A 14,800-nucleotide genomic window follows, 5' to 3' on the forward strand; every position below is an offset into this window, starting at 1 on the left:
AACAGGTGTAGACGTTACAGTGAAATGCTTACTTACAAGCCCTTAACCAACGATGCAAATTTAAGAAAATACCTAAAAAATCAAAAGTAAGAAAAAAAGTAAGAGATAAGAAAAACAAATGATTAAAGAGCAGCAGTAAATAACAATGGCAGAGCTACCAGTACAGAGTCAATGGCAGAGCTACCAGCACAGAGTCAATGGCAGAGCTACCAGTACAGAGTCAATGGCAGAGCTACCAGCACAGAGTCAATGGCAGAGCTACCAGTACAGAGTCAATGGCAGAGCTACCAGTACAGAGTCAATGGCAGAGCTACCAGTACAGAGTCAATGGCAGAGCTACCAGCACAGAGTCAATGGCAGAGCTACCAGTACAGAGTCCAGTACAGAGTCAATGGCAGAGCTACCAGTACAGAGTCAATGGCAGAGCTACCAGTACAGAGTCAATGGCAGAGCTACAGAGTCAACAGAGTCAATGGCAGAGGCAGAGCTACCAGTACAGAGTCAATGGCAGAGCTACCAGTACAGAGTCAATGGCAGAGCTACAGAGTCAATGGCAGAGCTACCAGTACAGAGTCAATGGCAGAGCTACCAGTACAGAGTCAATGGCAGAGCTACCAGTACAGAGTCAATGGCAGGCAGAGCTACCAGTACAGAGTCAATGGCAGAGCTACCAGAGTACAGAGTCAATGGCAGAGCTACCAGTACAGAGTCAATGGCAGAGCTACCAGTACAGAGTCAATGGCAGAGCTACCAGTACAGAGTCAATGGCAGAGCTACCAGTACAGAGTCAATGGCAGAGCTACCAGTACAGAGTAAATGGCAGAGCTACCAGTACAGAGTCAATGGCAGAGCTACCAGTACAGAGTCAATAGCAGAGCTACCAGTACAGAGTCAATGTGTCAATATGCACAGGTGTCGAGGTAATTGAGATAATTATGTACATGCAGGTAGGGTTGTTAAAGTTGCTATGCGAAAGATAATAACAGAAAGTAGTAGCAGCGTGGGGGGGGGGGGTGCAAATAGTCTGGGTAGCCATTTCATTAGCTGTTCCGGAGTCTTATGGCTTGGGGGGTAGAAGCTGTTTAGAAGCCTCTTGGACCTAGACTTGGAGCTCTGGTACCGCTTGCCGTGTGGTAGCAGAGAGAACATTCTATGACTAGGGTGGCTGGAGTCTTTGACAATTTTTAGGGCCTTTCTCTGACACCACCTGGTAGAGAGGTCCTGGATGGCTGGAAGCTTGGCCCTAGTGATGTACTGGGCTGTGCGCACTACTCTCTGTAGTGCCTCGCGGTCGGAGGCCGAGCAATTGCCATACTAGGCAGTGATGCAACCCGTCAGGTTGCTCTCGATGGTGCAGCTGTAGGACCTTTTGAGGATCTGAGTACCCATGCCAAATCTTTTCAGTCTCCTGAGGGGGAATAGGTTTTGTCGTGCCCTCTTCACTACTGTCTTGGTGTGCTTGGACCATGTTAGTTTGTTGTTGATGTGGACACCAAGGAACTTGAAGCTCTCAACCTGCTCTACTACAGCCCCGTCGATGAGAATGGGGGCATGCTCGGTCCTCTTTTTTCCTGTAATCCACAATCACCTCTTTTGTCTTGATCACGTTGAGGGAGAGATTGTTGTCCTTGCACCACATGGTCAGGTCTCTGACCTCCTCCCTATAGGCTGTCTCATCATTGTCAGTGATCAGGCCTACCACTGTTGTGTCACCAGCAAACTTAATGATGGTGTTGGAGTTGTGCCTGGCCGTGCAGTCATGAGTGAACAGGGAGTACAGGAGGAGACTGAGCACGCACCCCTGAGGGGCTCCCGTGTTGTGGTGGATGTGTTGTTACCTACCCGTCAGGAAGTCCAGGATCCAGTTGCAGAGGGAGCTGTTCAGTCCCAGGGTCCTTAGCTTAGTGATGAGTTTTGAGGGCACTATGGTGTTGAACGCTGAGCTGTAGTCAGTGAATAACATTCTCACATAGGTGTTCCTTTTGTCCAGGTGGGAAAGGGCAGTGTCGAGTGCAATCGAGATGGCATCATTTGTGGATTTGTTGGGGCGGTGGACAAATTGGAGTGGGTCTAGGGTTTCTGGGATAATGGTGTTGATGTGAGTCATTACCAGCCTTTCAAAGCACTTCATGGCTAAAGATGTGAGTGCTACGGGTCGGTAGTCATTTAGGCAGGTTACCTTAGTGTTCTTGGGCACAGGGACTATGGTGGTCTGCTTGAAACATGTTGGTATTACAGACTCAGTCAAGAACAGGTTTAAAATGTCAGTGAAGACACTTGCCAGTTTGCCAGTGGATGCTCGGAGAACATGTCCTGGTAATCCATCTGGCCCAGTGGCCTTGTGAATGTTGACCTGTTTAAAGGTTTTGTTCACATTGGCTTCTGAGAGCGCTATCACAGTCATCCAGAACAGCTGGTGCTCTCGTGTGTCTCAGTGTTGCTTACCTGTATTCTATTCTACTGTATTGTAGTCAATGCCACTTCGACATTTACATCTTTTTTCATTCCATTCTTTGACTTTTAGATTTGTGTGTATTGTTGTGAATTGTTAAATACTAGTGCACTGTTTGGAGCTCTGTTGGAGCTCGGAACACAAGCATTTAGTTAGATATTACTGCACTGTTGGAGCTCGGAACACAAGCATTTAGTTAGATATTACTGCACTGTTGGAGCTCGGAACACAAGCATTTAGTTAGATTTTACTGCACTGTTGGAGCTCGGAACACAAGCATTTAGTTAGATTTTACTGCACTGTTGGAGCTCGGAACACAAGCATTTAGTTAGATATTACTGCACTGTTGGAGCTCGGACACAAGCATTTAGCATTACTACTGTTTCGGAACACAAGCATTTAGTTAGATATTACTTTTACTGCACTGTTGGAGCGGAACACAAGCATTTAGTTAGATTTTACTGGAACACAAGCATTTAGTTAGATATTACTGCACTGTTGGAGCTCGGAACACAAGCATTTAGTTAGATATTACTGCACTGTTGGAGCAATTTGATTTGAACACAAGCATTTCTCCACACAGTCCTAGACAATAACATCTTAAAATAAATATGTGTATGTGACCAATACAATTTGATTTGTATTTAAGCGTTTTCTTATTTATTCAGTCAACTAGACAGATAACTTTAAAATAAGCATTTAGCTCTATACTGCTCCTACATGGTGTAACAATACATCATGTAGATGTATATAATGAACAGACTAGGTCTATACTGCTCCTACATGGTGTAACAATACATCATGTAGATGTATATAATGAACAGACTAGGTCTATACTGAACAGACCTGCATGGTGTAACAATACATCATCAGACTAGGTCTATACTGCTCCTACATGGTGTAACAATACATCATATAGATGTATATAATGAACAGACTAGGTCTATACTGCTCCTACATGGTGTAACAATACATCATGTAGATGTATATAATGAACAGACTAGGTCTATACTGCTCCTACATGGTGTAACAATACATCATGTAGATGATGTAGATCTCCTCATGGTGTAACAATAATCTTGTCAGTCTATTCATGGTGTAACAATACATCTAGAGAAATGAACAGAAGGTCTATTCCATGCATCATGTAGAGAATTTGCCAAGAAACTGAAGATCTTGTACAACGCTGTGTACTACTCCTTTCACAGAACAGCACAAACTGGCTCTAACCAGAATAGAAAGAGGAGTGGGAGGCCCCGGTGCACAACTGAGCAAGAGGACAAGTACATTAGAGTGTCTAGTTTTGAGAAACAGACGCCTCACAAGTCCTCGACTGGCAGCTTCATTAAATAGTACCTGCAAAACACCAGTTTCAATGTCAACAGTGAAGAGGTGACTCTGGGATGCTGGTCTTCTAGGCAGAGTTCCTCTGTCCAGTCTCAATGTCAACAGTGAAGAGGCGACTCTGGGATTCTGGCCTTCTAGGCAGAGTTCCTCTGTCCAGTCTCAATGTCAACAGTGAAGAGGCGACTCTGGGATTCTGGCCTTCTAGGCAGAGTTCCTCTGTCCAGTCTCAATGTCAACAGTGAAGAGACGACGACTCTGGGATGCAGTGGCCTTCTAGGCAGAGTTCCTCTGTCCAGTGTCTGTGTTCTTTTGCCCATCTTAATCTTTTCTTTTTATTGGCCAGTCTGAGATATGGCTTTTTTCTTTGCAAGTCAAATGTTGCACATTTCAGACATGGATCCATGCAATGCGCTTTTCAGGGAAAAAGTAATAATCACTATGAAAATAAAAACTTGAATATGTACTACACAACAAACATAAGAGGATTAAAACTATAGAATAACAAACTGAAAAGACTAATGAGCGTCTTAAGGAAATTACATTGATTAAAATAGTAAGAATAGGATGTAATATCCAACCAGAAATATAAGCTTGTTTTACTACAGTCTTTGTAAACAATATAATTGTACCAAAAAAAATGGTCAAGTTAGTTGAAAATGTTACATGTAAAATATGAAATATCAAAACCAAATGTTCCCCCTTTGTTAATATGTATTGGCAATAATTAACATGGTGAGGCATGGAATAATTAAACATGTTTATGTTGTCAGGCTGAATGTTTGAAATACGAGGTGATTTGAGACATGCTTCTTCAGTAGTGGAATAAAGACAATTAGCACTATAATGTTGTAAAGAAATACTGTGTATACTGGAGTGATGTAGGATTGTCAATAAAATTGTTCATAGACCAATTTTTGATAGTCCATGTGTATAGGCTGCAAGTACGTTGAAATTAAGTTGTTTTCAAATCGCTGAGCACAAGCACCCGAAGAAGACGTCTTTTCAACTTTCACTTTCAACCAAAACCGACCATATTGGATGTCGGGTATGGTCTTTTTAATGACATTTTGCCATTGTAAATAAGACTTTGTTCTTAACTGACTTGCCTAGTTAAATAAAGGTTACATTACTACAATGTTAAAAACATTGTATATTGTGATATTAATTCAAATACTCCTGTGATTTTAAAACATTCTACATTGTGACATCATTCACTCCTACTACAATGTTAAAAATACATTGTGACATCATTAAAATACTCCTACTACAATGTTAAAACATTCTACATTGTGACATCATTAAAATACTCCTACTACAATGTTAAAACATTCTACATTGTGACATCATTAAAATACTCCTACTACAATGTTAAAACATTCTACATTGTGACATCATTAGAACACTCCTACTACAATGTTAAAACATTCTACATTGTGACATTATTTCATTGATGTCATGAAACAATTCCTTCATAAATGTATTTTCTGATGTTTAAATCACAGATCTTTTATCAGAGTATCTCTTCCAACATTTGATGACAGCTATGAGGTTTCTCTCCTGTGTGTTCTCAGGTGTGTAGTCAGATGGCTAGATGAAGTAAAACTCTTCCCACATTGATCACAGCTATAAGGTTTCTCTCCAGTGTGTATTCTCAGGTGTGCTACCAGGTTGCCTGCATGAGCAAAACACTTTCCACATTGATTACAGCTATAAGGTTTCTCTCCTGTGTGTGTTCTCTGGTGAATAGTCAGATTGCTGGATGTAACAAAACTCTTCCCACATTGATTACAGCTATAAGGTTTCTCTCCTGTGTGTGTTCTCTGGTGAATAGTCAGAATGCTAGATGTAGTAAAACTCTTCCCACATTGATCACAGCCATGAGGTTTCTCTCCTGTGTGTGTTCTCTGGTGAATAGTCAGATTGCTAGATGTAGTAAAATTCTTCCCACATTGATCACAGCTATGAGGTTTCTCTCCAGTGTGAATTCTCTGGTGTGATTGTAATGTATATAATTTGGAAAATGTATTCCCACATTGATCACAGCTATAAGGTTTCTCTCCTGTGTGTGTTCTCTGGTGAATAGTCAGATGACTAGATGTTGTAAAACTCTTCCCACATTGATCACAGCTATGGGGTTTCTCTCCAGTGTGAATTCTCTGGTGTGATTGTAATGTATATAATTTTGAGAAACTCTTCCCACAGTCAGAGCAGCTATAAGATTTCTTTCCTGTGTGTGTTCTCTGGTGTGTTTTCAGGCTGCTTGGAGCATTAAAACTCTTCCCACATTGATCACAGCTATTACGTTTCTCTCCCGTATGGATTCTCTGATGTCTTTTGAGCTCTGCTGAAGAGGTGAATCTCTTCCAACAGTCAGAGCAGCAGTGAGATGTCTCTTCTGTGTGAAATCTCTGGTGCACTTTCAGTGAACCTGATATTGAGTAACTCTTCCCACCGTCAGAGCAGTGGAGAGATTTCTTCCCTGTGGGTTTCCGCTTGAGATGTTCTGATGTGGAGAGGTTCTTGTCTGCCTCGTTAGCTTCATGATGTTGTTGAGGCTCCCCAGAGGATCCACGTTTGTCATGTCTCTCTCCTGTGTGAACAACAAAGTCAGACAGATGGTTAAAGGCCCACAACAGCAGAAATCCACTGTTTATTTTTAGCTAAAACGGTGATGCCTTCATGACGTGGTACAACAATTTACGTTCTTAATGAATGTTTAAATGCTTTTACAAACTTATTTGACAATCAGTGAACAACAGTCACATTTTGTCTTGTTTTTTTTCTCACTTTAGTTGTAAAGTTGATGATTCTAGAATGTCTATATGGGCCCTTTTCTGTGTTTGCTCAAATTTGCCACACAAGGATGATTTAGTTGCAGAAACTTCTCCCCGCTGAAGAAGAAACCACTAGTTATGGACGTTGTATATCTACGCTGAGAAAAAATGGTGAGTGACGATTGTAGTTTTCCACAATGTATTCTGAATATTACAGCGCAAGATCAGGAGAGCTACTGAAGGAAACTCACATTAAGTTCTGTGTCTATTCACTAATTCACCACTGTGGGGGAAAACTCAGGGGAGTTCTCAAAGGCTGACAGCAAAAATAGCCTCCATTTTACAGGTTGAATATGAGTGTATTTCACACTACTTTTGGATTATAATTGTAAGGCTTGTTTCTCCTGCTTAATATAATGTTTAAGCAGTTTATACTTTAAAAAACAACATTCTAGAATAATAATATATAATAATAATAAATGTGGAAAAAAGTCAAGGGGCCTGAATACTTTCCGAAGGCCCTGTACACCAAATATGGAAAACATGACACTGACCAGGTGGATCCAGGTGAATCAGAGAAGGGTGAAAGGTTAAGAGTTGACCCCAACTGACAACTAATTAGCAAAATAAAAACAATCCCAATAAAAAGCTGTTTCAGCTGAGATCTATTTTGGATTCTGAAACTCCTAAAGACTGATACTGAAACCCCTCTGTGGAAAGGCAAGTCTCGTACAAAAAACACATACAGTACCAGTCAAAAGTTTTGGACACACCTACTCATTCAAAGGTTTTTACTAGATTTCTACATTGTAGAAATTGCTTGTTTTAATTGCTAGGAATCTTAGCACATTCTCATGTTATTTATATTAGTGCAGGGTGAGCTGCACACAGTGGACTTCCTACTAGGGCACACCAGTGCTTGGTTTTTTCTTTATTTTCTACATTGTAGAATATTAGTGAAGACATCAAAACAATGAAATAACATATATGGAATCATGTAATAACCAAAAGAAATGTGTTGAAACAAACAAAAATGTTATTTGAGATTCTTCAAAGTATTTCAATAATGCATTGTCAAAGCACTATAATTAACAGGTGTGCCTTGTTAAAAGTTAATTTGTTTCATTTCTTTCCTTCTTAATGCTTTTTGAGACAATCAGTTGTGATGTGACAAGGTAGGGGTGGTATACAGAAGATAGCCCTATTTTGTAAAAGACCAAGTCCATATTATGGCAAGAACAGCTCAAATAAGCAAAGAGAAAATACTGTCCATCCTTACTCTAAGACGAGAAGGTCAGTCAATCCGGAAAATGTCAAGTTTCTTCAAGTACAGTCGCAAAAACCATCAAGCGGAGGAGTGGAGGAGCCTGGATTGTCTCTCATGAGGACCGCCACAGGAAAGGAAGACCCAGAGGTACCTCTGCTGCAGAGGATAAATTCATTAGAGTTACCGGCCTTAAGAATTGCAGCTCAAATAAATGCTTCACAGAGTTCAAGTAACAGACACATCTCAACATAAACTGTTCAGATGAGACTGTGTGAATCAGGCCTTCATGGTCAAATTGCTGCAAAGAAACCACTGCTAAAGAACACCAGTAATAGGAGGAGACTGTGTGAATCAGGCCGTCATGGTCAAATTGCTGCAAAGAAACCACTGCTAAAGAACACCAATAAAGAAAGAAACTTGCTTGGGCCAAGAAACACAAGAAATGGACATTAGACCGGTAGAAATCTGTCCTTTGGTCTGATGAGTCCAAATTTGACATATTTGGTACCAACCGCCGTGTCTTTGTGAGACGCAGAGTAGGTGAACGGATGACCTCCACATGTCTGGTTCTCACTGTGAAGCATGGAGGAGGAGGTGTGATGGTGTGGGGATGCTTTGCTGGTGACTCTGTCTGGGATTTATTTAGAATTCAAGGCACACTTAACCAGCATGGCTACCACAGCATTCTGCAGCGATACACCATCTCATCTGGTTTACACTTAGACTATAATTTGTTATTCAACAGGACAATGACCTAACACACCTCCAGGCTTGGTAAGGGCTATTTGACCAAGAAGGAGAGTGATGGAGTACTGCATCAGATGGCCTCCACAATCACCCAACCTCAACCCAATTGAGATGGTTTGGGATGAGTTGAACGGCAGAATGAAGGAAAAGCAGCCAACAAGTGCTCAGCATATGTGGGAACTCCTTAAAAGACTGTTGGAAAAGCATTCCAGCTGAAGCTGGTTGAGAGAATGCCAAGAGTGTGCAAAGCTGTCATCGAGGCAGAGTGGCTACATTGAAGAATAACACTAACACTTTGGTTACTACATGATTCCATGTGTGTTATTTCATAGTTTTGATGTCTTCACTGTTATTCTACAACATAGAAAATAGTAAAAAGAAAAGAAAAACTTGAGGCGGTAGCAGGAAGTCCACTGTGTGCAGTTCACCCTGAACTAACATAAACAACATGAGCATGTCTACTTCGCTAAGCATCCCAGTAAAGCAATTAAAACAATCAAGCATCCCAGAAGTGCTAAAATAGCCCACGTTAACATACAGTGGGGAGAACAAGCATTTGATACACTGCCAATTTTTGCAGGTTTTCCTACTTACAAAGCATGTAAGAGGTCTGTAATTTGTATCATAGGTACACTTCAACTGTGAGAGACGGAATCTAAAACAAAAATCAAAAAAAATCACATTGTATGATTTTTAAGTAATTAATTTGCATTTTATCATAGGTACACTTAACAAAGAGCTACAGTTGGTTTCTAAATGGGTGGAATAAGATATAAATATTTAAAATATTTAAAATACTAAAAGCATTGTATTCACTAAACCCTAAACCTCAACTAAATCTTGTATCTTGTAATGACTAATGTGGAAATTGAGCAAGTTGAGGTGACTAAACTGCTTGGAGTAATCCTGAATTGTAAAACTGTCATGGTCAAAACATGTTGATACAACAGTAGCTAAGATGGGGAAGAAGTCTGTCTGTAATAAAGCGCTGCTCTGCCTTCTTAAACAACACTATCACCAAGCCCTAGTTACCAATACATGTTGCTCAGTGTAGTTCAATGTCCAGGACTATTTTAACTGTTAAAAAACACTGACTACATCATATGAAAAGTGTAACGTTATGACTACAACTACTGTTCCCTGAAGGAGGGAAACAAGGAATATACTATTAAATCTGCACCTGGCTGGAAGTCTCGCCTCCCACAGGTGACAATTCATTCCTTCAATTGAAATACTGCTCTCCACCGAGCCCAGGAAAGGGAGGTGCCAAGAAGATGTTGTTCCTCATTTCCCCTCCTTCAGGGAACAGTAGTTATAGTTCTAACATTCGACGTTCCGTTAGCCGATGTGAGAAAGGACTTTAACCCCTGTAAGTCTAAGCCGTTGGGGGGAGGGGCTAAACTGACATGGAATTGTTTTAAGATGGTAGTCCCAGGTGGTGAGGGTTGGCAACAACACATCCACCACACTGACCCTCAACACAGACCCCTCAGGGGTCGTGCTTATCATGGACTACAGGAAACGGAGGGCCAAACATGCCCACGTTCACATTGAGTTGGCTGTAGTCGAGCCGGTAGAGAGCTTCAAGTTCCTCTGTGGAACTCATCACTGACCAATTATGGTCCAAACACACCAACACAGTCGTGAAGAGGGTATGACAACGCCTCTTCAAATTCAGGAGCATGAAAAGATTTGGCACGGGGCCCTCAGATCTCAAAAAGTTATACAGCGGCACCATTGAGAGCATCTTGACTGGCTGCATCACCGCCTGGTTTGAGAGCATCTTGACTGGCTGCTGGCTGCATCACCGCCTGGTTTGAGAGCATCTTGACTGGCTGCATCACCGCCTGGTTTGAGAGCATCTTGACTGGCTGCATCACCGCCTGGTTTGAGAGCATCTTGACTGGCTGCATCACCGCCTGGTTTGAGAGCATCTTGACTGGCTGCATCACCGCCTGGTTTGAGAGCATCTTGACTGGCTGCTGGTTTCACCGCCTGGTTTGAGAGCATCTTGACTGGCTGCATCACCGCCGCCTGCTGCACCGCCACTGGCTGCCGCCTGAGTTTGAGAGCATCTTGACTGGCTGCATGAGCATCTTGACTGGCTGCACACCGCCTGGTTTGAGAGCATCTTGACTGGCTGCATCACCGCCTGGTTTGAGAGCATCTTGACTGGCTGCATCACCGCCTGGTTTGACCGCCTGGTTTGAGAGCATCTTGACTGGCTGCATCACCGCCTGGTTTGAGAGCATCTTGACTGGCTGCTACACCGCCTGGTTTGAGAGCATCTTGACTGGCTGCTACACTGCCTGGTTTGAGAGCATCTTGACTGGCTGCTACACCACCTGGTTTGAGAGCATCTTGACTGGCTGCTACACCGCCTGGTTTGAGAGCATCTTGACTGGCTGCTACACTGCCAGGTTTGAGAGCATCTTGACTGGCTGCATCACCGCCTGGTTTGGCAACTGCTTGGCATCTGACAGCAAGGTGCTATAGAGTGTGGTGCGTACTACTAAGCACACCACTGGAGCCAAACTCCCTACCAATCAGGGCCTCTATACCAGGCGGTGTCAGAGGAAGGCACTAAATATTGTCAGCCACCAGCCACCCAAGTCCTAGACTGTTCTCTCTAGGTCCAAAAGGCTCCTTAACATTCCACCTCACAATAACAGCACTTACAGTGGACCAGGGAAAGCTCTAACAGGGCAGAAATTTTACGAACTGACTTGTTGGAAAGGTGGCATCCTATGACGGTGCTACGTTTTAAAGTCACTGAGCTCTTCAGTACGGGCTATTCTACTGCCAATGTTGGGCTATGGAGATTGCATGGCTGCGTGCTCGATTTTATACACCAGTCAGCAACGGGTGTGGCTGAAATAGCTGAATCCACTCATTTGAAGGGGCGAACACATTTGTATATGTAGACAGCCTACTGACAAAACAATCGACCAGTCGACTAGTGCCAGTCCCCCAAAAAATGGGGGGGGGTGGTTGGCTGAATATTATATAGTGACTTATCAACAGCTCTAACAATTTGACCTCCACAGGGAAACCTACACTGGTAGCTATAGAAAGACCCATATAATATATCACCATTGATTCCTGAAGAATAGAGCTTGTAAACGACTCGTTTCAACTGTCTCACCCCATCAGAAACCTATAATATAACAGTGCCTGTATGACGCCACTGTTTGTAAACAAACACTGTATAGCTTCAAAAGTAGGTTAAAACTCTCATGTTTAACTCATGGATGGCCAGTCCTTGTATTCATAGTGTAGTGAATTCAGGGGGAGGCCCTGAGCTGAACTCAAACCTGGGTCCAGCGAATGTCAAATCAACACCTTATAACTGTTATGCCAAGATGTCTGAACTTCTTGACAAGGTCGCTAGGTGTTGGGTTAAGGTTTCTACAATATCGTTCTCTATGAATTTGAGAGTGGTTACACTTCTCCTTCCCCCATCCCTCAGCTGTTAACCAAGTCTCTGGGCAGCCATTTTGTTGCTGTTTAAATAATAGGTTGCCCCTTTAAAAAAAAACACATCCATCAATCTGCTGTTCAAACAATAACAAAGCTGTCATTCCACCACTGTTTTGGTGATAAGATGATGGATGGGACTGGAGAAATGTAACTACTCTCAAATTCATAGACAGACCTATGGATGCGAAGACTGACCATCCATGATATGAACATTATAGTTCTAACCATGTTGAGGCTATACAGTGTTGGTTTACATTGTTTCTAAACATTGGAGTAAAACAAGTTTATTTGGGGTTCTGATGTGGTAAACAGTTGAACTAAGCTCATGAGGCATGTGTTATATTCTTCAAGAATCAATGGCTATAAATAAATAATTTAAAAGTCCAAATACGGATGTAGCAATTGCAGATTTCCCCTTTAACACCAAACATCAGTTCAACTGCAGTTTGTGCCTCTGATTCTAAGACAGTACTTACTAGTGTTAATCAGGGAACGGTTTCTCAAAACCATCTTACTGCTAAGTTCATCATTAGAACCATTGGATGCCTTAAGATGCGTTTGGGAAACCGGGCCCAGATATCCAGTTTCCTCCTCTTCTTCTTCCTCCTCCTTTTTCGACGTGACAGTCATCTCCTCCTCCTCCTCTTTCACTCCAAAAACTGCATCCTCCTCTTTCTCCTCTCGTTTTACTGTAACATCCTCCTCCTCTTTCACTCTGAACGCGTCTTCCTCTTCTTTCACTGAAACGTCTTTCTCTTCTTCTTTAACGGTAACAGCCTCCTCTTCCTCTTTCATGAGACCCCCTTCCTCCGTCCAGCAGACCTCCTCTTCTTCAGCAGGAGGTGAGCAGTTTAGTGAACTCATGGTCGGGGATGTTAGCTAGCTTAGGCTAATGCTAACTTAACCAGCCAGCTAGAAGACCAATAATAACAACGCCGTAAATGGGATAACTAACTAGACGACAGTAGTGGGTTTAAAACACAGTGGCTAATATACACGAAAGCGTCTAAAGAGCTTTGTTGGTTCGTCTATTTTGTCTATCAAGCTACCGAGGTGTCTGACTAACTGTTGCTGCTGATGAAAGAAGCGTTCCGTCCACTACATTATACGTCACACCAGCAGCATCGCCTTAAATTCCCAGACCGCCATCTGCTGACTGGAGGGGGAAACGCAGTTGAGAGAAATTCATATTTTATTTTCAGAAAAAAAAATTTAAACGGTAGGATGTTTTTACTCACCAATGTAGCAACACAGTGTAGTTTTAAAGACTTAATAATGTAGTTGTAGTCACGACCTGATTACCTATATGGCGGTGCACAATTCGACCTCGTCTGGGTTTGGCCGGAGTAGACCGTCATTGTAAATAAGAAGTTGTTCTTAAAACTGACTTGCCTGGTTAAATAAAAGGTTAAAAATAATAATAATAATAATAACAACACTGCTAACTGCTACACTGTTCAGTGAATGTGAGGCTATTTAAATGGTTTATTCATAATTAGCTTTCCTTTTTCACACAGCCTGTCTGCCTGCTCTGTGGTGCTCAATCCAGCCAGTTGAAAACTCCAAAAAAGAAGACCGCTCTGAGCCGTCCGCATGGTCCTAAAGCACACCCCTGCCCGTTTTTGTATCACATTGCAATGATATAACTAGGTAAAAGTGAAATTTCAGAATGTGGTGGGGGGACTGTTCATTGTTAATAAAACTGGAGTGATGTTAGATTGTTAATAAAACTGGATTGATGTCAGATTGTTAATAAAACTGGAATGATGTTAGATTGTTAATAAAACTGGAGTGATGTCAGATTGTTAATAAAACTGGAATGATGTTAGATTGTTAATAAAACTGGAGTGATGTCAGATTGTTAATAAAACTGGAGTGATGTCAGATTGTTAATAAAACTGGAGTGATGTCAGATTGTTAATAAAACTGTTCATTGTTAATAAAACTGTTCATTTACCGGTTTTTAATATATAAAAACCTCCATGCTGCAAGAATGTTGAAACAAAGTTGTTTTCAAGTCGTTGAAACAACAATCTGAAAAATACGTACTTTCAAAATAAATGTCAACTTCAACCAAAACTGAATTTAGATTGGATGTCAGAATAGTCTTTGCTAGGTGGGATTGGATGTCAGAATAGTCTTTGCTAGGTGGGATTGGATGTCAGAATAGTCTTTGCTAGGTGGGATTGGATGTCAGAATAGTCTTTGCTAGGTGGGATTGGATGTCAGAATAGTCTTTGCTAGGTGGGATTGGATGTCAGAATAGTCTTTGCTAGGTGGGATTGGATGTCAGAATAGTCTTTGCTAGGTGGGATTGGATGTCAGAATAGTCTTTGCTAGGTGGGATTGGATGTCAGAATAGTCTTTGCTAGGTGGGATTGGATGTCAGAATAGTCTTTGCTAGGTGGGATTGGATGTCAGAATAGTCTTTGCTAGGTGGGATTGGATGTCAGAATAGTCTTTGCTAGGTGGGATTTGTCATGTCAGAATAGTCTTTGCTAGGTGGGATTGGATGTCAGAATAGTCTTTGCTAGGTGGGATTGGATGTCAGAATAGTCTTTGCTAGGTGGGATTGGATGTCAGAATAGTCTTTGCTAGGTGGGATTGGATGTCAGAATAGTCTTTGCTAGGTGGGATTGGATGTCAGAAGTCTTTGCTAGGTGGGATAGCCCCAATGTCAAAACACAGTTTTAACCTGTCCGAATCAATAACCAATTTCCAGAAACAACAAGA

At 41.9% G+C, this 14,800-nt stretch overlaps 1 protein-coding gene across 1 annotated transcript; it reads right to left on the reverse strand.

Annotated features, from left to right (window-relative positions):
- Positions 1–5,142: 5,142 nt before the first annotated feature.
- Positions 5,143–12,698, reverse strand: LOC112220597 (zinc finger protein 664-like). Its single transcript, XM_042315413.1, has 2 exons — positions 12,544–12,698; positions 5,143–6,389 (listed from the first exon to the last, which is right to left on the reverse strand). The coding sequence occupies exons 1-2, from the start codon at positions 12,695–12,697 to the stop codon at positions 5,341–5,343; spliced, it is 1,203 nt and encodes a 400-aa protein (XP_042171347.1). The 5' UTR covers position 12,698; the 3' UTR covers positions 5,143–5,340.
- Positions 12,699–14,800: the final 2,102 nt, after the last annotated feature.

This window comes from Oncorhynchus tshawytscha, unplaced genomic scaffold (assembly GCF_018296145.1).
Source record: "Oncorhynchus tshawytscha isolate Ot180627B unplaced genomic scaffold, Otsh_v2.0 Un_contig_8328_pilon_pilon, whole genome shotgun sequence".
Lineage (NCBI taxonomy): Eukaryota > Metazoa > Chordata > Actinopteri > Salmoniformes > Salmonidae > Oncorhynchus > Oncorhynchus tshawytscha.

Excerpts from the sequence above, each read along its gene's own strand:
- LOC112220597 (XM_042315413.1), bottom strand. The coding sequence starts at position 12,697 with ATGACTGTCACGTCGAAAAAGGAGGAGGAAGAAGAAGAGGAGGAAACT. Across the intron at positions 6,390-12,543 it reads CCGTTCCCTGATTAACACTA|GAGAGAGACATGACAAACGT; the intron begins GTAAGTACTGTC and ends TTGTTCACACAG.